The sequence below is a fragment of the Solanum tuberosum genome, unplaced genomic scaffold, assembly GCF_000226075.1.
Source record: "Solanum tuberosum cultivar DM 1-3 516 R44 unplaced genomic scaffold, SolTub_3.0 scf00148, whole genome shotgun sequence".
Lineage (NCBI taxonomy): Eukaryota > Viridiplantae > Streptophyta > Magnoliopsida > Solanales > Solanaceae > Solanum > Solanum tuberosum.
In genome coordinates this window covers 879,456-897,308 of record NW_006239071.1, presented here as the reverse complement: position 1 = coordinate 897,308, position 17,853 = coordinate 879,456, and the positions used below count along the sequence as shown (strand labels likewise).

Here is a 17,853-nt window from a genome sequence, read left to right as displayed (position 1 = left end):
TTATCCTTAAAATTGGCCTACTTTGATCATCCAAAAAAAAATCGCAAATCAAGATCGTTTCTTATCCTAGAAGGAGCTCCTTTTTGCTTTTCAATAAAGTCAAGCATGTAACTAATAGAGAGATCATTTTTATCACAATCTAATTCAAACCTAGAAACAATGATGTCAACCAATTCATCGTACGTAACATTCTCGCTTATCTTTATCGGTACTGTCTCTCGGCCCTTCGAACGCCAAGTATAACGAGTAGGATTCTCCACCCATTCACCATGTAAATCAACTCCTATTATTATATGGTCTTCCATAGAGGGAAACAATACCTGGAGACATCACAAGTAAGACATTCATCAAAGAACTGCAAAATTGCAAAAGAACATTGATTACTTGTTTTACATCTATTTAGTTACCTCACAACTATCAACAATTGGCATAAAAGTTTAGTAGCTTTGGAGACTGCTATAATTCTTCAATTATTTATTTCAACAATTAATACTTTGCCCACAATTATATTACTTGTCCTAAAGCTTGTCCTAAAAACTAATTCGTTGACCACCAACTGAACACAACTGTCAAACAACTGCAGTAGTTGTTGGGACAACTTCTATAATCGTCCGATAACTACAGACAGTTGTTGGACAACTTCTATAATCGTCCGATAGCTACAGACTGTTGTTAGACAATTTCTATATCTGATAGAGATTTTTATTTATTTCTACAAACAACTTCAGCAGTTGTCCAGACAACTACGAAAGTTGTTGGCTGAAATAATCAAATTAGATTTAATAAACCTAGCTGAAGAATGGACACAAAGTAATTTTTATACTTATCAATAATGCTCTTTTGAGTTAATTTCAAGATCAAACGGAACCAATGCAATGCAAAAAGTTCAAAAAAATTTGGTATCCATTTTCACAAAATTTTCTTGTTAGATCTTCTCATAAACCACATATATGCTTACAAATTAAGAATGATGAGGATGAAGAAAAAGAAGAAGAAGGGAATTGAGAAGCATACTTCAGCCTCGTTGAAGACTTGGTAGTTGTCCTTCAGGCTCGTTGTTGAAGACGCTGCAGGTGAGAAAAAAGTACCGCCTTTTTTCTTCTCATATATTTTAGTGAAATTTTAGGTATTTTGAGGTAAAAAATATAGGGTAAAAGTGTAAAAGTTAAAAGTTTGGGGCTGTTGAGGAAAGATTTTTTAATTTCCTTAATATTAATTATATATTTGTCACTTCTACCTAATATTTAAAACTTGGAGGACTCCTACCTAATTAACAAACTACTTTGTCACTTTTAATACATTATCCCAGATAGGCCCGTGTTCTTTCTCATGGCAAGTATTTTATAATTTTATTTTTATTTTTATTTTTGACAAATTATGGAAAAATATTGGTGCTTAACTTAGCAGTACAAACTTAACGCAATACAAATTCTCATAAATATTTTGATCGAATTGTAATTAGAATCCACTAAAATTCAAGACCTAAATCAACATACACTTTTTTGGAGTTTCCAAAAGGTAGGCAACAATATCAGTTATTCGCCAAAAAGGAAATAAACTAACCTAACAAGATGTTACATGTTGAATCTCCAATTGGGAAATGATTAAGATTTAAAACAATTAAATTATCGTACGTTTGAATTATTAAATAGTTAAGTGGGTCAAGTCTAGCATTTTTGGATTTTTTCATAAGGAAAAAAAAGAAGGGGACCTCTTATAAAAATGACCCAAATGAACTGTGGAAATAAACAAGATATAAGAAGAGCAATAATTGTTGTTAAATAGGTCCCATTTTTGTTGTCTTAAAAAAAATAAAAATAAAAAAAGGTCCCATTTTGTTAAAGCTGAGAAAGTAGAAAAAGAAAAGAGGTCAAAAGCAAAAAGTTGGGGGTTCCCTAAAAAGGCAAATCCAAACAGTCTGTTAGTTGGGTTTTGTTTGGCTTGAAAGACAAAAAGTTCAATTTCACTCTTCCCTTATTTAATGCGTTTTTGCTTTCTCCGTAGCATTTATTTTTTCAGAATCTTCTTTGGTTGTGATCTTCATATTTATTATTATATTTTTTTAGTAAATAAAAGATGACGGTGTAATGTAATTTCCTGGCATAGTTATTTTAGTAAATTAACAAGAAATTCAAATTGATCACTTTCGACACAAACAAGTAGTAAAATAGCTCAATATGAGTGAAGTTCAACAACAGTATTATTAGCTTCTGGGAATTTGACAAGAAAACATATTTCACATTGCATTTACCAGGAAGATGAGTGAGTGAGGACACGTGAACATCTATCTACATGAACGTCATTTCTAAGGTGAAACTGAATGCAACTTAGAGCTTTACAATCATGTCATGCTTCACAACTTTTGCATAAGTTCAGTCCCAATCAGTGGGAGGTTTTCTTTTTTTGACGAGTTGAAACTAGATAGGAAGATAAGATATATAGTGGCAGACTCAACCATATGCAGTGCAACAAAAGCATAGAAACAAGTAAGTAATGTTTCACATTACTCTGAAATACATAGTAATAGGAACATTTACATTTACTGCACTACCAGAAAAACGGGCAGGAACATAGATGTAAATATTACTACTCTATTACCTATCTCATTGCAGTTGCTGAGCGAGATTCAAATAGAAAACATCCGTTTCTAAGATACACATAATTCCTAGGACACATTCATGGAGGGCAGAGATATATAGAAAACTTCTAAGGGGATGGACGGGGCTATGATAACATGAACCATAATTATCTTAAAACCTGACATGCAAAAGTTGAAAGATATAGATTATCAATCAGATGAAAAAAACAGGAGCAAATTGATATTGCATCTCGACATTGAACTGAACTATTTTGTACTTAGAATGACCTAGCTACCACCATACTTGGTTCGAATTCATAAGTTCGAGGCTTAAACATGATGGTCATGTCAACTCATTGATGATTTCAGAACAAAGTATATACATGAAAACATTACTAGGAATGTGATATAAGCAACCAAACTAGAGCAAAGTAGTAGGGATGTAGAAGCAAGTATTAGATTAACCAACGAGGACCAAGACCAGCAATACCCCATGATGTCTCTTCTTCCTCTTCAGGAGGTATACAAGGAATTCCAAAGATAAGATGGGGAGACCTTGTCAAGCAATGCATCGGTTTATACGTGAACGACATGCCTTGAAGCTGAAGCAAGCAAAATTGAAAGACAGAATCATCAATCAATCACGATATTTTACAGATAAAAAGAGTCAGTTGAGTGTAAACACATACCTCCTCTTCCTCATGTTGATTCATCTGCTCCTTGTTCTTGTTGTGATGTAGATCCTCCATCTCTGATATGAGATCCTGGTTTTCCATCTCACTATCCATTTTCTGCTTCTTGTTGATGTGATGTAGATCGTCCTCCTCTGTTATGAGATCCTGATTTTCCATCTCACTATCCTGCTTTTCCATCTCAGTTACACCCTTAATACAATCCTGCTTCTGATTCTCCGCCTTCATCCCCCAAAGTTCCATTATACGAGTCATTATCCCCAGATCCAGCTTCGTCATTTACCAACCCTCCTTCATCTTTACAGTCGTGATTATACTCTTCCGACGACGAGCGCCAACTATCCGGCGAAGAGATGTATTTTTCAACTTTTGCATGTCGTTGTCCTCTTCGCCGGATAGTTGGCGCAGGAAGAGTATAATCATGACTGTAAAGATGAAGGAGCGTTGGTAAATGACGATGAGGTACGCATGATTATTCCATCGGCGCCTGTAATGACACCTAAGGAAGAACGGGGGCTGGTTTCTGCACCTCCATTCTATCCTTACAAGCACGAACGACTCGATAATGGATTTGTATACCTTATCAAGCAACTGGATGGAAAAAAGGAAAAAGATGGAGCGATAAAGTTGAAGCTGATTGTCAAGGCAGGGTATGCAATTTTTTGTGACTAGCTCTGAACTGATCAAGTGATTTTCAACAAAATTATTTTAGGTTTTTGCGAGACCGATGCTTATGAAATACTAATAGATAGATACATACATATATGCTTTTGTGAGTAGATAAATACATTCAGTTTGTATTTCGTGGCTTTTTCAGGTCCATTTGTGAAAATGAAAGAACAATAGAGTTCTGTTGGGTTGTTCAGCAACTTGTTTTTTCTCATGTTCTTGTTGGGACTAACGTTCATTGGAGTTCTCGGAAGCTTTCTCATGATGACACCACATATGTGTTTTCAGTGAATGTATTTATCTACTCACAAAAGCATATATGTATGTATCTATCTATTAGTATTTCATAAGCATCGGTCTCGCAAAAACCTAAAATAATTTTGTTGAAAATCACTTAATCAGTTCAGAGCTAGAGCTAGTCACAAAAAACATTAACAAAAAATTGCATACCCTGCTTTGACAATCAGCTTCAACTTTATCGCTTCATCTTTTTCCTTTTGTCCATCCAATTGCTTGATAAGGTATACAAATCCATTATCGAGTCGTTCGTGCTTGTAAGGATAGAATGGAGGTGCAGAAACCAGCCCCCGTTCTTCCTTAGGTGTCATTACAGGCGCCGATGGAATAATCATGCGTACCTCATCGTCATTTACCAACGCTCCTTCATCTTTACAGTCATGATTATACTCTTCCTGCGCCAACTATCCGGCGAAGAAGACAACGACATGCAAAAGTTGAAGGTGATTGTGTACACATTAAGGCAATCTCTATGATTTTCTTCACTTCTTGTTCGTTGTATTCACTGACATCTAAAGTTTCATCCACCAGTTTTACATGCATTCCAGCTTCGTGAAATTTCCACGCCTATTTTAACAAAGTGACAAGTGCATTTCGAATAGGAAAGCTTTGTTGGAAGAAAGAACTTAGTGATAATATGAAAAGAAGATGAAATTTGAAAATGAGAACAGACCTGTTCAAGGAGATATTCAGTTTCTTGCATATGATTGCTCCTCCGTCCACTGATTATTTCAAGAACAACAACACCAAAGCCATAGACGTCAACCTTCTCTGTTAGATGTCCATGAATTGCATATTCTGGCGCAGTATATCCCCTGTTTCAATTAGATCTCGTTGATATGTTTGCTGTTCTCATAATGTTTTAACTGATATGAGGAAAGAAACTCGAGCAGTTTGACTTACAAGGTACCAGCAAACTTAGTGCTGACATGACTCTGATCCCCAGGTAAAAGTCTTACAAGCCCAAAATCTGCAATTTTTGGCTGGAATTCATCGTCTAGTAGAATGTTACTGGATTTTATATCTCTATGGATGATGCAGACGTGGAATTGCTCATGCAAGTAGGCAAGGCCACGAGCTGTTCCGATGATCATATCATATCGTTGCTTCCAGTTGAGCATCCCTTGTTTATCACCTGCAAAACCATGAGAGGTAGGATTTGTTTAAATTTTTGTTGAACATAAAGATTTGACTTGACTCGGAGAGAAAATAATAAGCCGGATAGACAAAATCAACCATATAAGTATCTTTCAAGGCTGCCATTTGCCATGTATTCATAAACAAGTACTAGCTCTGCTCCCTTGTTAGAACATCCCAAAAGACGGATGAGATTGCGATGATGGACGTTGCTGATAAGCCTAACTTCAGTATCAAAATCTGCCTTTGCTCTGCTAGATACCATTGCTAGCTTTTTAACAGCAACTACATGTCCATTTTTCAAAGTGCCCTGTTCAATAGCATTAATATCATCCTATGAATTAAATTTGGAGGATAAATGAGTAGGATTCGTCAACTGTTTCAGCGTTACCTACCTTGTATACATCACCAAAACCACCTTCACCGAGTTTATTACTTTCATTGAAATCTTTTGTAGAAATTTTTAGATCCTTGAATCTGTAGTTCACAGGACCTCTCAGCTCTGTTGCTCCCAGTATATTACCTGAACACGAGCTACGATATCAGTTACTACATAAATAATCACAAGGGGACAAGCAAAGGAACTCAAGGACTTATACAATGCTTGTTCTCACTTGCAGAAGGTGATTCTATTGTTTTTTCAGTATAATTATCATCTATTTTTGAATTTGTTTGTGTGTAGCTTTGTTTATTGCTTTCAATTCTATCTTTATCTTGTTTTGTATGTTGGATCATATCAAATTGATAAGGTGATCTTCTAGCTTTTACCTCTTTCTGCTGCCTGTGGTTTTCTTGATAGTCGATACAATAGGAACACTGCCAATACAATCATAAGAAGTCCTACACCTCCAACCACACCCCCGATGATGACTTTCTTCTTGTTTGAACTTCCTGCATAAAGCACCGCCACCAATTTTAACTTCATCTTAAAATGAATGAGGGATAATACATAAACAGACACTCAAACATGGCCACACCTGGCAACTAAGCAGACCAACTTTGAGAGTGCACATCTAGACACATCAACTTGATCTCAACTAACAACTAAACACTGCAACTCGTCAGTCGTCCCCAGTGTGTCTCTGGACACCCGATGCTGGCGTGGAACATAAATTTTGGAGGTGGAACATCTAGAACATAAATGACGATGAGGTACGCATGATTATTCCATCGGCGCCTGTAATGACAGCTAAGGAAGAACGGGGGCTGGTTTCTGCACCTCCATTCTATCCTTACAAGCACGAACGACTCGATAATGGATTTGTATACCTTATCAAGCAACTGGATGGAAAAAAGGAAAAAGATGGAGCGATAAAGTTGAAGCTGATTGTCAAGGCAGGGTATGCAATTTTTTGTGACTAGCTCTGAACTGATCAAGTGATTTTCAACAAAATTATTTTAGGTTTTTGCGAGACCGATGCTATGAAATACTAATAGATAGATACATACATGTATGTTTTTTTTTTTTTTGATTTGCACCGGGTGTCCGAGTCTCTTTGAGCCCCGACTAATCCCGGGGGTGCACAGGCCCTCGGCAAGGAGTTTCCCGCAAGTGCACCACGGTTAATTCAGGTTTTACCCAGTCCGATGGCCCTCAGAAATTGTTTGCACCCAGTGGGTTTCGAACTTGAGACCTTGAAAGGGAGCAAACCCCAAGGCTCAAGTCAATTGCCAGCAGGCCAACCCCTGAGGGTTCATACATGTATGTTTTTGTGAATAGATAAATACATTCAGTTTGTATTTTGTGGCTTTTTCAAGTCCATTTGTGAAAATGAAAGAACAATAGAGTTCTGTGTGGGTTGTTCAGCAACTTGTTTTTTCTCATGTTCTTGTTGGGACTAACGTTCATTGGATTGTGAAACTACTTTCAAGGCGTCCTCCATGTTATTCACTGAAAACACATATGTGGTGTCATCATGAGAAAGCTTCCGAGAACTCCAATGAACGTTAGTCCCAACAAGAACATGAGAAAAACAAGTTGCTGAACAACCCACGCAACACTCTGTTGTTCTTCATTTTCACAAATGGACCTGAAAAAGCCACAAAATACAAACTAAATGTATTTATCTACTCACAAAAGCATACATGTATGTATCTATCTATTAGTATTTCATAAGCATCGGTCTCGCAAAAACCTAAAATAATTTTGTTGAAAATCACTTAATCAGTTCAGAGCTAGAGCTAGTCACAAAAAAACATTAACAAAAAATTGCATACCCTGCCTTGACAATCAGCTTCAACTTTATCGCTTCATCTTTTTCCTTTTGTCCATCCAATTGCTTGATAAGGTATACAAATCCATTATCGAGTCGTTCGTGCTTGTAAGGATAGAATGGAGGTGCAGAAACCAGCTCCCGTCCTTCCTTAGCTATCATTACAGGCGCCGATGGAATAATCATCCGTACCTCATCGTCATTTACCATCGCTCCTTCATCTTTACAGTCGTGATTATACTCTTCCGACAACGAGCGCCAACTATCCGGCAAAGAGAACAACGACATGCAAAAGTTGAAAAATACATCAGTCCCAATCAGTGGGAGGTTTCTTTTTTTGACGAGATTACAAGTTGAAACTAGATAGGAAGACAAGATATAAAGTGGCAGACTCAACCATATGCAGTGCAACAAAAGCATAGAAACAAGTACGTAATGTTTGACATTACTCTGAAATATATAGCAAGGCACGAATTTATAATAGGAACATTTACATTTACTGCACTACCAGAAAAACGGGCAGGAACATAGATGTAAATATTACTACTCTATTACCTATCTCATTGCAGTTGCTGAGCGAGATTCAAATAGAAAACATTCGTTTCTAAGATACACATAATTCCTAAGAAACATTCATGGAGGGCAGAGATATATAGACAACTTCTAAGGGGATGGACGAGGCTATGATAACATGATCAACCATAATTATCTTAAAACCTGACGGAGATAGATATAGATTATCAATCAGATGAAAAAAACAGGAGCAATTGATATTGTATCTCGACATTGAACTGAACTTTTTTGTACCTAGCTACCTCCATACTTGCTTCGAATTCATAAGTTCGAGGCCTAAACATGATGGTCTTGTCAACTCATTGATGATTTCAGAACAAAGCATATACATGAAAACATTACTAGGAATGTGATATAACCAACCAAACTACAGCAAAGTAGTTTATAGTTAACTAGGTTTGGAGAGATATAATAACTAGGGATGTGAGAAGCAAGTATTAGATTAACCAACGAGGACCAAGACCAGCAATACCCCATGATGTCTCTTCTTCCTCTTCCGGAGATAAAGAAGGAATTCCAAGGATAAGATGGGGTGACCTTGTCAAGCAATGCATGGGTTTAAACGTGAACGACATGCCCTGAAGCTGAAAGACAGAATCATCTATCAATCAATCACGATATTTTACAAATAAAAGAATCAGTTGAGTGCAAACACATACCTCCTCCTCCTCTTCCTCCTCCTGTTGATTCATCTTCATCTGCTCCTTGTTCTTGTTGTTGATGTGATGTAGATCCTCCATCTCTGTTATGAGATCCTGGTTCTCCATCTTTCTTTTACCGAAGAAATTGAGACACAAGTAGTAAAATAGCTCAATATGAGAGACGTACAAATTTGAAGTTCAACTTCTGGGAATTTGACAAGAAAACATATTTCACATTGCATTTACCAGGAAGATGAGTGAGTGAGGACACGTGAACATCTATCTACATGAACGTCATTTCTAAGGTGCTAAGAAGTAACTGAATGCAACTTAGAGCTTTACAAGGGCTACAATCACGTGAGCTGGACCATTTTATAATTTGTCATGCTAAGATGCTCACAACTTTTGCATATCAACAAATAAATTCAGTCCCAATCAGTGGAGGGAGCGAGCTCATGTAGTTTTCTTTTTTCACGAGATTACAAGTTGAAACTACATAGGAAGATAGTCTAAACAAGATAGTGGCAGACTTGTATATATGCAGTGCAACAAAAGCATAGAAAGAAGTAAGTAATGTTTGACATTACTCTGAAATATATAGCAAGGCACAAATTTATCACATTACTCCACTACCAGTAAGACGGGCAGGAACATAGATGTAAATATTACTACTCTATTACCTATCTCATTGCAGTTGCTGAGCGAGATTCAAATATAAAACATCCACAAGAACGTTTCTAAGATACACATAATTCCTAGCTAGGAAACATTCATGGAGGGCAGAGATATATAGACAACTTATAAGGGGATGGACGGGGATATGATAACATGAACAATAATTATCTTAAAACCTGATGGAGAAAGATATAGATTATCAATCAGATGAAAAAAACAGGAGCAAATTGATATTGCATCTCGACATTGAACTGAACTTTTTTGTACCTAGCTACGACCATCCTTGGTTCGAATTCATAAGTTTGAGGCCTAAACATGATAGTCTTGTCAACTCATTGATGATTTCAGAACATTACATCCAAAGTATATACATCAAATAAAAACATTACTAGGAATGTGATATAAGCAACCAAACTAGAGCAAAGTAGTAGATAGTTAACTACGTTAGGGATGTGAGAAGCAAGCATTAGATTAACCAACGAGGAGCAATACCCCATGATGTCTCTTCTTCCGAAGGAATTCCAAGGATAAGATGGGGTGACCTTGTCATGGGTTTATACGTGAACGACATGCCCTGAAGCTGAAGAAGCAAAATTGAATCATCAATCAATCATCCATAGACCATATTTTACAAATAAAAAGAGTCAGTTGAGTGCAAACACATACCTCTTCCTCTTCCTCCTCCTGTTGATTCATCTTCATCTTCATCTGCTCCTTGTTCTTGTTGTTGTTGATGTGATGTAGATCGTCCATCTCTGTTATGAGATCCTGGTCTTCCATCTCACAATCCTCCTGCTTTTCCATCTCAGCTACGCCCTTAATGCAATCCTGCTTCTTCATCCCCCAAAGTTCCATTCTACGAGTCATTATCTCCAGATCCAGCAACGTCATCAGCTACCGCACTCTATCATCCATCGCCATAATCCTCTTTTCTTTCATTCTTCAATTTCAATTAGAATTAGGGTTAAATAGCTTCCTTTATCTGTGGCCCGTACCCGTATGTACAATTGATGCCCCGCCCGATTCATTTGCATTCCGCCCCCAAATTTTATTACTTATATAAGTACTACTCTAGATCGATATTCAAAGGCCCGATTACGGGCCCAATATTATAATATTTTGGAGAAAATAAGCAAATACTTCATAAAAGCAAAATAATTATAAATATATACCCCTTTACATTTATACCCCATTAAATAATTACATTATATACCCCATTTACTAATTTCGCTTAATTGATACTAAATCGGTATCATATATACTATATTAGTATCATTAAGACGGATAATTTCGCTGAATTGATACTAAATTAGTATATACATATATTGTATTGGTATCGTTAAGGTTTGTTGTTAAGAAATTACTCATTAGTCAATGATACTATAACCTTAACGATACCATAAAATATATATATACTCTTATAGTATCATTGACTAATGAGTAAATTTCTTAACAACAAACCTTAACGATACCAATACAATATATATATATATATACATATATATTGTATTGGTATCATTAAGGTTTCTTGTTTCAGAAATTACTCATTAGTCAATGATACTGTAAGAGTATATATATATTTTATGGTATCGTTAAGGTTATAGTATCATTGACTAATAAGTAATTTCTGAACAAGAAACCTTAATGATACCAATACATTATATGATACTGATTTAGTATCACTTAAGCGAAAATTATCACACCTAATGAATGGGGGTATGGAGTGTAATTATTTATGAGAGAATGGGTATTTCAGGAATTACTTTGAATTTGGATATGAACTTGTAATTATTTTGAATTTTATGGCTCATTTATGTAGTTTTCCCTAATATTTTATATGGAAAAATTACTTGGATTCATATATTTTAATAAATATTACTGATACTTTTTATTCATTGCCATTTATAGCAATACTATGTTTTATTGTCATTTATAGCAATATTATGTTAAATCTGCAATATGTATTAAAAGTGAATTATGTATGCAATATATATGTATTATATAACTTTTTTTTGTAAGATATTGACACATTGTATTATAAGTGTATTAAAATGTGCGATAAATGTATTATCCATCAATAAAACTTATATTATATGTGAATAATAAATTGTTATTTTTGTAATATGTATTCAAACTGTATTATAAATGTATTAAAAATGATTAAGTGAAAAGAAACTATTAGGGGTCGTTTGGTTACTGTATAAAAGACATCTTATTCATGTATAAAAAGTTGCATTAGATTTACTGTGTTTGGTAGAAGTTTTGTATTAGGTATAAAAGTCAGCATAACTTATACCACGTTTGGTTGGTAAGAATTTAAATGATGTATAAAAGTTATTCATGTATTAATTTATACGGTGTTTGGTTGCATTTTTGTAGTCCTACATAATTAATACCAACATAACTTATGAGGGAATCTATGTATAAAGTTATGCAGGGTAGAAGGTGGAATAAGTTATGTGGGTATTAGTTATACATGTATTAAAATGATAGATTACATATTTACCCTATTATGCATAACTAAACCCTGCATAATTAATACCTGCATAACTAAACCCTGCATAACTAAACCCTGCATAATTAATACCTGCATAACTAAACCCTGCATAACTAAACCCTGCATAATTAATACCTGCATAACTAAACCCTGCATAACTAAACCCTGCATAATTAATACCTGCATAACTAAACCCTGCATAACTAAACCCTGCATAATTAATACCTGCATAACTAAACCCTGCATAACTAAACCCTGCATAATTAATACCTGCATAACTAAACCCTGCATAACTAAACCCTGCATAATTAATACCTGCATAACTAAACCCTGCATAACTAAACCCTGCATAATTAATACCTGCATAACTAAACCCTGCATAACTAAACCCTGCATAATTAATACCTGCATAACTAAACCCTGCATAACTAAACCCTGCATAATTAATACCTGCATAACTAAACCCTGCATAACTAAACCCTGCATAATTAATACCTGCATAACTAAACCCTGCATAACTAATACCTGCATAACTAAACCCTGTATAACTAATACCTGCATAACTCTAACCAGTAACCAAACGGCCCCTTATTGCTATAGATGGTAAATATTTTTTTATTATAGTATATTTATGTAAGTTTCCCTTATTATATTATAGTATAACTTACAAGAATTCCTTACATTTGGGGATTAATTACATCTTATTCCAAAAGTTTCTCCAATTACAAAAATCTCTGATTTTTATTGTTCTCGGATATATTTCTTGATTTTCCGATATATTACACATGATACATTATTTAATGGGAGGGATGTATCCGAGCGGGGAGAGATGTATGCAAGGGGGATAGAGATGTATTTGAGAGGGAATAGAGATGTACTTGAGAGGGGATAAGGATCATTCCAAGAGGAGATTTTTGTAATTTTTAAAATGTTAAGAAATTTGATAGATTATCTTAAGTTGTGTATTTATGTAATTTAATTATATTATATATGTTTTTTTTTTTTTAAAAGTTAATCATGAATATTTTAGCATTGACATTTCTATTGTTATATATATATAAGAGCATGTCATTGAAGGTAAAATGGAAAGCTATAAATCAGTCAAAGAGTTTCTAGTTTGACTTGATACAGAGTTTAAGAAGATAAAAAAGACTTTTGAATTTGTTTAGATTAAAGATATGTATGAAGTACCAAAATGTCATTTAATCTTATGGTTTAAACATGAAAGTTGAAATTAATTTGTTTAGATTAAAGATATGTATGAAGTACCAAAATGTCATTTAATCTTATGGTTTAAACATGAAAGTTGAAATTAAACAGATGCCAAAAAAAAGGAAAAAGAATTATTTTTGTAATAGACGAAAAAGGAAAGTAAAACAAACAAATTGAAACACATAGAGTAATATTTTGCAAGTAATGCTACAAAGAGCAATTTCGAAAAAATTACTATATAAATGTACTACTCTTTCTTGTACTTCCATCTTTTTACTATTTATATGAACATGAGTTTATAAGAACCATTATGGGGCCAACATAATCTCTAGACCTCAACTTGTTTGGGACAGAAGCGTAGTTCAAGTTGTTTGTTACAGCATACTAGCGACCGGTGAAATCACTAAAAGTGTTGGTTGCAGTAGAAGCTGATGATCCTGTAGTCATGGATGCGTCGAATGCTTTACTCTTATCCATGCTAATGATAGTAGGCCTGCTTGGTGTTCTTGATTCTGTGCTACGATCGCTTAATAGCATGACAACAACTTCAGACATGCTTGGCCTAAGATTTGCTGGTGACTGTGTGCACATTAACGCGATCTCTATGATTTTCTTCACTTCTTGTTCATTGTATTCATTGGGGTCTAATGTCTCGTCCACCAGTTTTACAGGCGTTCCAGTTTCGTGAAGCTTCCATGCCTATTTCACCATGTCACAGATAAATGCATTTAGAATGGGGAAACAGAAGTTGGATACTTCAACTATCCGTTTAGCTACCTAAACTATCACTCTTTTTGTATGAAAAACACATCTCGATGTTGAGTTGACTAAATATTTGTTCCCAATCGCCAACAGGCTCATGTAGGCCAACTCAATATTGAGGTATGAAGCTTGCAAAAAGGTGATAGTTTAGATATGTAAATAGAAAGTCGAGGTGTGGAACTCATGAAAATGTGATTGTTTAGATTTGTTTTATCATTAACTCAAAGAAAAATGGTGTATTTGAAAATGAGAATAGACCTGTTCAAGGAGATATTCAGTGACAGGCTCGATTTGCATATCGTTGCTTCTCCGTCCACTGATTATTTCAAGAACGACAACACCAAAGCTATAGACGTCAACTTTCTCTGTTAGATGTCCATGAATTGCATATTCTGGTGCAGTATATCCCCTGTGTCAATTATATCAAATTGAGTTCTTCACATTTTTTGCATAATGCCTTTACTTATATCAGGAAACTCAAGAAGTTCGACTTACAAGGTACCAGCAAACTTAGTGCTAACATGACTTTGATCCTCAGGTAAAAGTCTTACAAGCCCAAAATCAGCAATTTTTGGCTGGAACTCATCGTCTAGTAGAATATTGCTGGATTTTATATCTCGATGGATGATGCAGACGTGGAATTGCTCGTGCAAGTATGCAAGGCCACGAGCTGTGCCAAAGATTATATTGAATCTTTGCTTCCAGTTGAGCATCCCTCGTCTGTCGCCTGCAAAACCATGAGAGGTAAAATGAGTTTTAAGACTTTTCCTTGATTTGACTTGGAGAAATAGTAAGGAGGATAGACAAAAATATCAACCATATAAGTATCTTTCGAGGCTGCCATTTGCCATGTATTCGTAAACAAGTAGTAGGTCTGATGCTTTGTTAGAACATCCCAAGAGACGGATGAGATTGCGATGATGGACATTACTGATAAGACGAACTTCAGTCTCAAAATCTGCTTTCGCTCTGCTTGACATGATTGCTAGTTTTTTAACAGCTACTACATTTCCATTTTTCAAAGTTCCCTGTTCAATAACATTAGAGTCACCAAATGAATAATACATTGAAAATCGAAGATAATCTAGTCCATATGACTAAAATTAGGATCTTCAACTGTTTTCGTGTTACATACCTTGTATACATCACCAAAACCGCCTTCACCAAGTTTATTACTTTCGTTGAAATCTTTGGTAGCAATTTTTAGGTCCTTGAAGCTGTAGCTCACTGGGCCTCTCAGCTCAGTTGCTCCCAGTATATTACCTGAATATGAACTACTATATCAGTTAACAACATGAATAAACGGAAGGACGAAACAGAACTAAAGAAGATTTAGAAATGATCATCCGAATTTGACCTCTCTCAGCTGTCTTTGGCTTTCTTGATAGTCGATACCATAGGAAAACAGCCAATATAATCAAAAGAAGTCCTACACCTCCAGCGACACCCCCTATAATGGCGGCTTTCTTCTTGTTTGAACTTCCTACATAAAGCAACACCACCAATTATAAGTTCGTCTTGAAAAGAAGAGTGAATGGTCAAAAACACATCGAAAGTATTCCGATCTTTTGAGTTTCATAGCTGAACTATCTGGTGTGCGAGTTTCCTGCTTGAACTATCACCAACAATTTATCAAAAACACACCTCAACTATCATTCCCTTTTCCTACCTGAAATATCACTATCGTTCAGGTAGGGGAAGGGAACAGTTGCTAGTTGAGGTGTATTTTGATAAAAAGTTAGTGATCAGGTATGAAACTCGAAAAACCAGGGTACTTTGGCTGTGAACCGGTAAGAGTTGAGAAAAAGAGAGGTTCATTTCCTACCTCCTCCGCCAAGAAATGGTGTGATATCAGTTGTCGTGTTATCAGCAAAAAAAGCTCTATCCGAGAACCTCATAAAACACGCTGCATCAACAGCCCTTCCTTCTGCATATCTTGGTAAACAGCCTTCTATGTTCTTATATGCCACTGTCAAACAATCTTGGCAGCCACTTTCCGTAATGCTTTCAGCACACTGTGCTACTCCGTAGACAGTAACACCGGATGCTTCCCTCTTTGTGGCTGCGAAGAAGTCACTAATTCTTGGAGTTGCTGTGCTAAGATCATTCAAGAGTTGTAGTGCCACGGGGCTTAAAGCATTCGGTTGAGAAGATGTTCGGTTCCCACAGATCTCAGCATTTCCTGGTTGTGTAGTGTCTTGGTAGAAGTTGTTGCTCTCATACCTTTTAAAAGGGGCATCGATAGAAACGAGTTAATGATTTAGAAGGTAGTCTACATCTATGTTGCTCGGATCCTCCAAAAAAGGCTGAATCCTCTAAAATTGAACAACTTTTAAAGGATCCAACACACACTAGACGATATTTTTTAAGGCTCCGAGCAACATAGGTTTATGGAGAAGTTCTACTTTTCACAGTGTTGAGTTTTAACGAGTTTCTTTGAATCGAAGATTACCACAACCGGATAAACATGATCTCTCACATCAAACAAGATGGTTTACTTGAAATTAAAACGACTTATGATTCTTCAAAGAAGTGATCAAACTAGTAAGCAAGACTTAACAACTCTGATGTGAAAATACTAAGAGCAATTGCATAAAGATTTCTGAATAAGATGTTGGACCAAGCTTAAGGGAGCTTTAATCGCGTATTCACTGTCCTTAAGGAACTTATTCCCCGCTATGTTGTTTCTTGGTATATGGAAGAAGTATTCCTTCATAGGATTGACATAGTCAAACGAAATTCGAGTTCAACAAAAACTTAAATCTCCACAAAAAAAACACACACAAAATGAGTATTTCAAAGAATTGAGCTGAGAAGAACAACACCACTAACTCTTCTCAATTTACGTTATTCAAACTCTTTAAAAATATCAACGATTCAAAAGTAGTGCATTCTAAGAGGATCCAACAAGAGCATAACATCATTTTGGAAAGTCCAAGCAACATAATTGAGTCTATATTACTAGAAGAAACTTATATAGTCGACTCCAACTTGTTTTCAGGTGAATTAAACTCACCTGAGGAAGCAACCATCATAAGTAACACGAGCACCGTTCGCGCCAGAGCAAGTTCTGATGAGAGAAACAGCAGAATCATAACAGGACACACAATCAGCTCTTGACAAATACTTTCTGCATTCAATCATAGCATAAACAGCCTGTTGTGTCGTGGCGAATCGCTTATCTTGATTAGACAATTGATTCCTTAGATCAACAAAACTAGCATTAAGCCTTCTGAAGAAATCAGGTAAATTTGTTGCATTGTATTGACTACATCCTCTGCCTAACAAGTTTGTTTGTGGCTGCGAAAAAACCGGATTCTGCATTAATACAGAACCGATAATCACTACCATCAATCGCCGCCACCACCAGACATAGCTAGCCATGTCTTAGAGTTATTTGATACAATGAATGGAAATAAGATTAGGTGTTTGAAGATGAAAGGTTAGTTTATATATATATATATATACATGCATACACAGCAGAAATAGTCAACAATATGTACCAACTCTGTTCGAGATTTAAATTTCTAAACTTTAATTGTGAATTCAGACATAGAAACTTTAATTTATATTTGAAAACTAAGTAAAAATTATCATAAATTACAATAATTAACAATTTATGATATTTAAAATATATTTGAAAATTTTCGGTCATGAAAAAATTGATTACTCTCGAAATTGTAAGTGTGTCGCATAAATTAGGACGGAGGAAGTATTATGACAACATTAATGCATGGTCAACGTTTTGATTATCTGTTGGAAATGAGCTAGAAGATTAGACTAGAATATTTTCTGTTTTATTCTTATGGATGTGATAAGAGCTTTTAACAAGAATGGTCCCTGAAATTTGAGGGTAGGTCTATTTTAGTCTCTATTGTTTTATGTTGAGCATATATGGTTCTTTAAG

At 35.4% G+C, this 17,853-nt stretch overlaps 4 protein-coding genes across 6 annotated transcripts; all 4 read right to left on the bottom strand.

The window, feature by feature from the left end:
* Positions 1 to 2,792: 2,792 nt before the first annotated feature.
* LOC102580421 (uncharacterized) lies at positions 2,793 to 4,669 on the bottom strand. The gene is made up of 2 exons (XM_006352332.2): positions 3,268 to 4,669; positions 2,793 to 3,180 (listed from the first exon to the last, which is right to left on the bottom strand). The coding sequence occupies exons 1-2, from the start codon at positions 3,547 to 3,549 to the stop codon at positions 3,034 to 3,036; spliced, it is 429 nt and encodes a 142-aa protein (XP_006352394.1). The 5' UTR covers positions 3,550 to 4,669; the 3' UTR covers positions 2,793 to 3,033.
* Positions 4,621 to 6,887, bottom strand: LOC102579978 (putative serine/threonine-protein kinase). The gene is made up of 7 exons (XM_015310870.1): positions 6,321 to 6,887; positions 6,142 to 6,286; positions 5,769 to 5,896; positions 5,473 to 5,683; positions 5,140 to 5,371; positions 4,910 to 5,051; positions 4,621 to 4,803 (listed from the first exon to the last, which is right to left on the bottom strand). Exons 1-7 carry the CDS (start codon positions 6,384 to 6,386, stop codon positions 4,621 to 4,623), a joined length of 1,107 nt encoding a protein of 368 aa, XP_015166356.1. The 5' UTR covers positions 6,387 to 6,887.
* Positions 6,888 to 7,210: 323 nt separating this feature from the next.
* On the bottom strand, positions 7,211 to 10,478 carry LOC107061536 (uncharacterized). 3 transcript variants are annotated; one of them, XM_015310923.1, is made up of 5 exons: positions 10,155 to 10,478; positions 9,969 to 9,987; positions 8,819 to 8,938; positions 8,697 to 8,743; positions 7,211 to 7,848 (listed from the first exon to the last, which is right to left on the bottom strand). In XM_015310923.1, exons 1-5 carry the CDS (start codon positions 10,364 to 10,366, stop codon positions 7,572 to 7,574), a joined length of 675 nt encoding a protein of 224 aa, XP_015166409.1. In that variant the 5' UTR covers positions 10,367 to 10,478; the 3' UTR covers positions 7,211 to 7,571. The 3 variants fall into 3 exon arrangements, with proteins under 3 accessions (XP_015166409.1, XP_015166407.1, XP_015166408.1); XM_015310921.1 differs by having other exon boundaries at positions 8,819 to 8,934; positions 9,965 to 10,055; positions 10,142 to 10,477; XM_015310922.1 differs by having other exon boundaries at positions 9,969 to 10,055; positions 10,142 to 10,477.
* A 2,904-nt stretch (positions 10,479 to 13,382) lies between these two features.
* Positions 13,383 to 17,373, bottom strand: LOC102580765 (putative receptor-like protein kinase At4g00960). Its single transcript, XM_006352333.2, has 8 exons — positions 16,963 to 17,373; positions 15,772 to 16,169; positions 15,304 to 15,429; positions 15,082 to 15,209; positions 14,764 to 14,974; positions 14,442 to 14,673; positions 14,205 to 14,355; positions 13,383 to 13,883 (listed from the first exon to the last, which is right to left on the bottom strand). Exons 1-8 carry the CDS (start codon positions 17,328 to 17,330, stop codon positions 13,569 to 13,571), a joined length of 1,929 nt encoding a protein of 642 aa, XP_006352395.1. The 5' UTR covers positions 17,331 to 17,373; the 3' UTR covers positions 13,383 to 13,568.
* Between the last annotated feature and the right edge of the window lie 480 nt (positions 17,374 to 17,853).

Coding starts and splice junctions, on each gene's coding strand:
- LOC102579978 (XM_015310870.1), bottom strand. CDS start 6,386: ATGTGCACTCTCAAAGTTGGTCTGCTTAGTTGCCAGGTGTGGCCATGT. Junction 5,897..6,141: donor ACCACAGGCAGCAGAAAGAG/GTAAAAGCTAGA, acceptor GCTCGTGTTCAG/GTAATATACTGGGAGCAACA. Junction 5,684..5,768: donor GTTTTGGTGATGTATACAAG/GTAGGTAACGCT, acceptor GCTATTGAACAG/GGCACTTTGAAAAATGGACA.
- LOC107061536 (XM_015310921.1), bottom strand. CDS start 10,366: ATGACGTTGCTGGATCTGGAGATAATGACTCGTAGAATGGAACTTTGG. Junction 10,056..10,141: donor AGGAGGAGGAAGAGGAAGAG/GTATGTGTTTGC, acceptor TTGCTTCTTCAG/CTTCAGGGCATGTCGTTCAC. Junction 8,935..9,964: donor AGAAGAGACATCATGGGGTA/TTGCTCCTCGTT, acceptor ATTTCTTCGGTA/AAAGAAAGATGGAGAACCAG.
- LOC102580421 (XM_006352332.2), bottom strand. CDS start 3,549: ATGACGAAGCTGGATCTGGGGATAATGACTCGTATAATGGAACTTTGG. Junction 3,181..3,267: donor ATCAACATGAGGAAGAGGAG/GTATGTGTTTAC, acceptor TGCTTGCTTCAG/CTTCAAGGCATGTCGTTCAC.
- LOC102580765 (XM_006352333.2), bottom strand. CDS start 17,330: ATGGCTAGCTATGTCTGGTGGTGGCGGCGATTGATGGTAGTGATTATC. Junction 15,430..15,771: donor ACCATTTCTTGGCGGAGGAG/GTAGGAAATGAA, acceptor TGCTTTATGTAG/GAAGTTCAAACAAGAAGAAA. Junction 13,884..14,204: donor CTGAATATCTCCTTGAACAG/GTCTATTCTCAT, acceptor ATGGTGAAATAG/GCATGGAAGCTTCACGAAAC.